General features: G+C 41.5%; 1 protein-coding gene across 1 annotated transcript in view; it reads left to right on the forward strand.

The window, feature by feature from the left end:
- The first annotated feature begins 4,940 nt into the window (after positions 1-4,940).
- The window catches only part of rras (RAS related), an 11,758-nt gene continuing 9,198 nt past the window's right edge, over positions 4,941-7,500 (forward strand). Inside the window, exons 1-2 of the mRNA XM_034310279.2 lie at positions 4,941-5,414; positions 5,752-5,842. Coding sequence (XP_034166170.1) covers positions 5,756-5,842 — 87 coding nt within the window. The 5' untranslated portion in view covers positions 4,941-5,414; positions 5,752-5,755. The remainder of the gene's footprint in view (positions 5,415-5,751; positions 5,843-7,500) is intronic.

Below are 7,500 nucleotides of genomic sequence, written 5' to 3' on the forward strand. Positions count from 1 at the left end.
CTGATAGTCTATAAGCAGAAAGTAAAGTCTGTATTTTACAGCGTCGTTGTATTTGAACACTCAGCAACTTGTGAAATCCCATACAGGGAAGGAAATATATTGTGCATGATGTATTTGGGTTTGGCTGAGAGTTCTCAGAGAAATCATTCACTACGCCCGAATTAGTCATTTCCGGCTGGGAGAGGGAGCCTACAGGAGGATTTTAAACTTTTAGCCTACTAGTCCTCATACTATTATATATATATATATATATATATATATATGCTTATATTTATTTCAACTAAAATACATGCATTAGTTACTGTAACAGCAGTAAAAACCTACAAACTGAAGTCCATTATCTATAATTTAAAACACAGTTCCAGAATAAATCTTTCTTTGTTTTATTTTTACAAAACCATATTCACACAAAACAGGTCCATGGTATGAAGTATTACTGTGCTAAGTCTTGAAAATAAATTTTTTTAAATACATTTTCAACAATGAATCACAGAAAACATGCATTTAACCTTTAAAAAATGTGTTAACATCATCTCAGGTAATAAACTCTGTTTTTAATGACTTCATTTAGCTCTTAAATAATTACAGGATTGAGTTTTTTTTTAGAACAGAATTAACAAATATTCAAAATGTGGTTAAGAAGCATCCAGTTAAACTTCAAATAATTCAGTGTGTAGTGTTATTATTATTATAGTGTTGTTGAGCTGTGTGATAAACAATAAATACAGCATATACTGTGTCTGTAACTAGAAATGTGTCTGTAACTGTAGCTGCGTCTTTATCTGTAACTGTGTTTTTATCTGTAACTGTGTCTTTATCTGTAACTGTGTCTGTAACTGTGTCTGTAACTGTGTCTTTATCTGTAACTGTGTTTTTATCTGTAACTGTGTCTTTATCTGTATCTGTAACTGTGTCTGTAACTGTGTCTGTAACTGTCTTTATCTGTAACTGTGTTTTTATCTGTAACTGTGTCTGTAACTGTGTCTTTATCTGTATCTGTAACTGTGTCTGTAACTGTCTTTATCTGTAACTGTGTTTTTATCTGTAACTGTGTCTGTAACTGTCTTTATCTGTAACTGTGTTTTTATCTGTAACTGTGTCTGTAACTGTGTTTTTATCTGTAACTGTCTGTAACTGTTTCTGTAACTGTGTCTTTATCTGTATCTGTAGCTGTGTCTGTAACTGTATCTTTATCTGTAACTGTGTCTGTAACTGTGTCTTTATCTGTAACTGTGTCTTTATCTGTAACTGTGTCTGTAACTGTGTCTTTATCTGTGTCTGTAGCTGTGTCTGTAACTGTAACTGTGCCTGTAACTGTGTCTTTATCTGTGTCTGTATCTGTAACTGTGTCTGTAACTGTGTCTTTATCTGTGTCTGTAACTGTGTCAGTATCTGTAACTGTATCTGTAACTGTATCTGTAACTGTGTCTTTATCTGTGTCTGTAACTGTGTCAGTATCTGTAACTGTATCTGTAACTGTGTCTGTAGCTGTGTCTGTAACTGTAACTGTGCCTGTAACTGTGTCTTTATCTGTATCTGTAGCTGTGTCTGTAACTGTAACTGTGCCTGTAACTGTATCTGTAACTGTGTCTTTATCTGTGTCTGTGTCTGTAACTGTAGCTGTGTCTGTAACTGTAACTGTGTCTGTAACTGTAACTGTATCTGTAACTGTGTCTGTAACTGTGTCTGTAACTGTGTCTGTAACTGTAACTGTATCTGTAACTGTGTCTGTAACTGTGTCTGTAACTGTGTCTTTATCTGTGTCTGTAACTGTGTCTGTAACTGTGTCTGTAACTGTATCTGTAACTGTGTCTGTAACTGTGTCTGTAACTGTGTCTGTAACTGTAACTGTATCTGTAACTGTGTCTGTAACTGTGTCTGTAACTGTGTCTTTATCTGTGTCTGTAACTGTGTCTGTAACTGTGTCTGTATCTGTGTCTGTAACTGTAACATGTGCTGTTTTGCTCCTCTGCAGTTTTCTACAGATAAGAGAGGGCAGTGGAGCTACTTTTACTGTGAATGCAACTAATTTTTAAACAAACTCGGATGTTTTGTTGCTCAGCAGTGTTTGTGTGTGTAAAGGGGGAGTGGAGTTCCTGTAAATGTAAATGCAGCTGTAAGTGTTAAACTAATTCGGCTGTTTTAATCCTTAGCAGTGTTTTATTTTCCCTCCTGCAGCGAGCTCGCGCACCGGGTTTGTGTGGCGCTCGATGCAGCGCGCGCTGACCGTTTGGAACGCGTTAGTAATGGCGCCAGGGTTCTACGCGCGAGCTCGGGTCTCAACACATGCACGCGGATGACCGCAGCCCTGGTCCGCGTGGCCTAATATGGAAAGAACGACGTGCGCGAGCGGCTCCGCCTTCCCGGAAGTGCACACTCGCGTACTTTCACTTTAAATAGCCCGGAGTAACACCCCCGCCCCTCTCCCCCCTCCTCCCCTCTCCCCCGCCCCTCTCCCCCCTCCCCCCTCCTCCCCACCCCTCAAAAATTATTCTTTTTTATTTTTAACAACTTTTTTTTCCCACAGACTTGTTTCGTGTCCTGCATTTTTCAGCTAAAGCTCGGTACATCAGTGCATAAGCGGAATATTTTAAAATAACACACAAAAAATAAAAATAAAAATAATATAATCTTTATCATCTCTCCGTCATTAGCATTGGAGCTATAGATGCCCTGATATTAGCACAGTGAGATAAAAGCGTTTTCTTCACCACATTTTGTTTATTTATTAATTTTTTATTTGAAACAGCGGTTTGCAGTGTGTGTTGTGCAATAAGCACGCACTGGTACAGAGCACAAACTCCTCCTGTGTGTGTGTGTGTGTGTGTGTGTGAGGGAGAGATTTAAAAAGTGGACAGGAGACACTCCCGAGCTGTTCTTCTGAAACAGTGGGCTGGGGCTGCGTTGCCAGATACACAGGAATCCCCCGCTTATCACCTGAATACCTGTTACATACCGAGCGCAGTGACTCATGGGACTTTGCAAGCGCTGTTCCCAGCCTGCGCACTGTAACTCACTCTAACTCGCTGTAACTCGCTGTAACTCGCTGTAACTCACTGTAACTCGCGTTCAGTAAATACTCGCATCAGCTTGCGGTTGTGGTTGCGTAGTGGTGTAGAGCATGTAGCAGGCCTGAAGGGGCGATCACACTAGACTTTCAGCATGCGAAATTTCTTCGGAGACCGCTGCGAATGTGGGCGACAACCTGATATGACATCACACTCCGAGGCGTTGTCTTTTTTTATCCACACATCATGGATTCTGATTCTTCTCTTTTGATGTTGATTTTATATTCTTTTAAAGCGGTGTTGTATAAAACGGGATGGTGCAACGCCGATATAATCAGTGCTTCCTCCATCTTTCAGAAAAGGTCACGCCGTGACGTGTCGATCTTCTGTTGGTCACACGTCTTCACATGATACGAATTCGCAGGTTCACCAAACTTGAACTTTGGAACGGCAAAATGTGAAACTTCTTCGCATGAGCTTGCGTTTCCGGTCTCCAGCGTTCGCACGCATAGGAATGGAAGTCAACGGAGCGAAAAGTGTAGTGTGACCGCCGCTCGGGTCATGCTGAGCTGCGAACCATTTACCCTGCTTTATTTTTTATACCGCTGCAGGGGAAAGGTTAATATTATTAATTAACTAATTATTAATATTAATTACTTAGTATTATTACCTCTTGTATTACATTTCAAATGTTATTTTAAATCTATAAAGTACTATACTAATAATCTTATTACACTCTCAGAAAAAGGGTACTAAAGAGTACGTTTGCTTGTTGCCGGAGTCGGCGCTTATCTCTTGTACCTTTAATATGGAAACGTGGATATAGTGACCTTTAAATAGATATAAGATACATAAATAAACCCTAAGTTTATAGATGTAGCTACAGACACCTTTCTAGGTACAAATCAAGTACGCTTGAAGGTTTCACCCCAGCGACAAGGAAAAGTACCATTTCTGAGTGTATAATAATAATATTAATAATAATAATAATAATGGTTAGCACATTTGCCTCACACCTCCAGGGCTGGGGGTTCGATTCCCACCTCCGCTCTGTGTGCGTGGAATTTGCGTGTTCTCCCCGTGCTTTGGGGGTTTCCTCCGGTTTCCTCCCGCAGTCATGCTTTGTTGGCTGATAGGCATTTCCAAATTGTCTGTAGTGTGTGAATGGGTGTGTGTGTGTGTGTGTGTGTGTGTGTGTGTGTGATTGTGCCCTGCGATGGGTTGGCGCCCCGTCCAGGGAGTCCCCCGCCTCGTGCCCCGAGTCCCCTGGGATCGACTCCAGATTACCCCACGACACAGTGCAGGATAAGTGGTACAGAGAACGGATGGATAATAATAATAATAATAATAATAATAATAATACAGGGACAAATAAATATCACATTCATTAACATTAACATGATCAGGCGATGCTGTATTTACACCATTCATTCATCCTTAGTAACCGCCTGGGTAGGGTTGCAGTGGTTTGAATTAAGCTACTAGAACTAGAACCTGAGAATATTGTGAGCAGATACAAAGAAAAATAATAATATCTTTGTGAGCGGGATTATAGGAACGGTCCCACACACATCTCTAGTTGAGAGCGATGATGAACTGGAGTGATGTAGCTGAGGATGAGGAACTGTCCGAGCTACACGACACGCACCACGCTCACGCTCACGCTGCTGATATTTCTACATCTGCGGCTTTATTTTACAGAGTTTTCCGGTGTTTTAGAGTGGACAGAGTTCATATTTAATTCAATTCACACTACTATTTCTGTGTACAGATACAGATACATATCGTGTAATCGCGGTTATAAAGTGCACTGATCATATCGTCCAAGTCCGTATTGATTGAAGTCAGGAGGTGAATATATACAATCTGGCAACCCTAAAGGGAAGGAAGAACAAAGTCGCCTCTGGCCACGAAAAACAGAGAGAGAGAGAGAGAGAGAGAGAGAGTACAGAGAAAGAGAGAAAGAGAGAGAGAGAAACAGAGAGAGAGAGAGAGAAACAGAGAGAAAGAGAGAGAGAGAGAAAGAGAGAGAGAGAGAGAGAGAGTACAGAGAGAGAGAGTACAGAGAAAGAGAGAGAGAGAGAAACAGAGAGAGAGAAACAGAGAGAGAGAGAGATTCCACTGAGCAGAAATCACCCAGGGGGGAAAAAATCCAGAACACATTCCTGAAATCCCCGGAACTTTATTTCTTTCCGGTTTTAAACATGATTTGCGGGTTTGTGCGCCTCTGTTTGTGATCTGTGGATAAAATTCAGCGGCTTTTTAAGGAAGTTAATCTGCTCTCACTGTCTCCTGTTTGCTTCCTCACTTTAACTTTTAACACTTTGACTTTTCCACTCGCGAACTTTGGCAGAAGCTAATCAGGCTAATTTACTCAAGGCGGCGGCGGCAGCGGCGGAAAGAAGGGTAACACCTTTTTCTTCTTCATTTTTTCTCCCTTTATACACGATTTTATAGATTTATTCGGCCTTAATGTGGTCCATTTAGACAGCAAAACGCGTAAGCAGGAAGAGTTTGAGCGCTTTAAGGCGGCGCTGAGGTAAAATTCAGACATGTTGAGCACGGAGTGCTAACAGGCTAATCTGAGGGGATTCTGAGGGGAATTCGCGGTGCGCGCGCGCAGCGGCGGTTAGCCATCAGTTAGCTTCGTGTGTTAACACAGATTAGCGGAATTATGGATATTTCTGATTGTTTACAGTCGAATGTATTTTGATTAACTTTTCTTTTTTTCTTTCTTGAGCAGAAGCATGTCGTCAGAAGAGGAGAGATACAAGCTGGTTGTGGTGGGTGGAGGTGGTGTGGGCAAGAGCGCCCTCACTATTCAGTTCATCCAGGTAAAACTCGAGGATTACAAAACACACACACACACACACACACACACACACACACTGACATTCCTAACATTCACATCTCAGAGTCACGGCTTCACAATCCTGGTCCTGAGGTCCACAGTGGTGTGATTCTTCTGCAACACTTTCAGATCTGTTTCACAAAAACACTGTGTCTAATCTAACAGAGAGAGAGAGAGAGAGAGAGAGAGAGAGAACACACAGCGGGGCATGCCGTTATAGGAAAATAACCAACGCTACAAGTCTACAAGTTACTGTTCCGACTCTGAAGTTGATTAGTTTCCTGTTACATCACGTAGGGTGTGTGTAAAGTGTTTTATTAAATGACAGCACGTCCTACGTTTTATCCGTTTGTAGTTACGTATAATGTTGTGGAGTTTCGGTGAAACGAGTTAGTTCCTGTCCTCGCTTACGTTATAGCAGCTATAAACTCTCTTTTTTTTCTCTCTCTCTTGAAGTTAATAAGACAGAAAAATGCAGCTTGTTACATCACGTTCCTCTGTGCTGAAGACATCGCAAAACTTAGTTACAGCTTTACGTCTGACACTGGAGACTCCTTCCATAAACGTTACATAAATAAATAAATAAATAAGCAAATAAACGTCTTCTTATAGAAGATTCACCATATCAAAGAGTTTTAAAATCTGACAGCGGTGCGTCCGTCTGTGAGTGAACTGTTACCATAGAAACGATAACGTGTTAGTTATAACGAGTGCATTAATTATAAATAAAGCTGCACTACTGTCAGAGCTGCTGTTATAGAGAATTAATCAACATCTACCTTCTGAACCAATCACGATCCAGAACGCAGACCTCAGCAGCACTGTGGTGTAACAGCGTTAAAAGATGATGTTTGTGCGGTGAGGCGTTCAGGAAACTCGGCCCAGGTGAGGACGGGCGTGTTAACGAGCGGCTGATGAGTCAGGTGTGTTACAGCAGGCAGGCGTGTTCTAGTCGCGGAGAACCAGCGAGCGGTCCTGAGGTCAGCGCAGGTTTATTTATGCAGTGATGATAAAGCACTGCTGATACCTGCAACCTTCTCAGGAGCACACGTTGTCCTGTAACTTATCAAGATTCTTATCGAAACATAATTTTATCAAATCATCATCCTGCTATAAACGGATCTGAAGCTGTGGCACTGAGGAACAAAGATCAGGAACCGAACTTTCAGATCATAAAATGTGTGAATTTTCATTTCATCATCCGCGCTAAATAAAACAAAGCCCTGGTCTTTACAGCCACACGTGTGCTCGTGGACGTCCGATGAATATCCGTACGTCACGCCGCAGGTCCGTTAAAGCGCACGCTTCCTTCTTAACACTCAGGACAGGTTCAGCAGATACGATAAAAATATCATCATGATTCTCTAAGATCTAGATATTTCAGGAGACATGATGTAAATAATCGTATAAACTGTTTCTGCAACACGATTATGGAGCGTATTTTACAAAAACGTGACAGCGGTGACGTTTCTGATGCTGTGTTTACGCTCTGCAGTAATAACCACAGAACATACATCTGCTAAAAAAACAACTGGTCGAGCTTTTCTCAGTTTCCGTATTGCTGTCACTCGTCGTCGTTCCGTTCTCCGTCCGTTTCAGTTTCTTTACCATCAGCTTTGTCGGGTTAGTTTCATCTTTACT

The sequence above is a fragment of the Pangasianodon hypophthalmus genome, chromosome 13 (assembly GCF_027358585.1).
Source record: "Pangasianodon hypophthalmus isolate fPanHyp1 chromosome 13, fPanHyp1.pri, whole genome shotgun sequence".
Lineage (NCBI taxonomy): Eukaryota > Metazoa > Chordata > Actinopteri > Siluriformes > Pangasiidae > Pangasianodon > Pangasianodon hypophthalmus.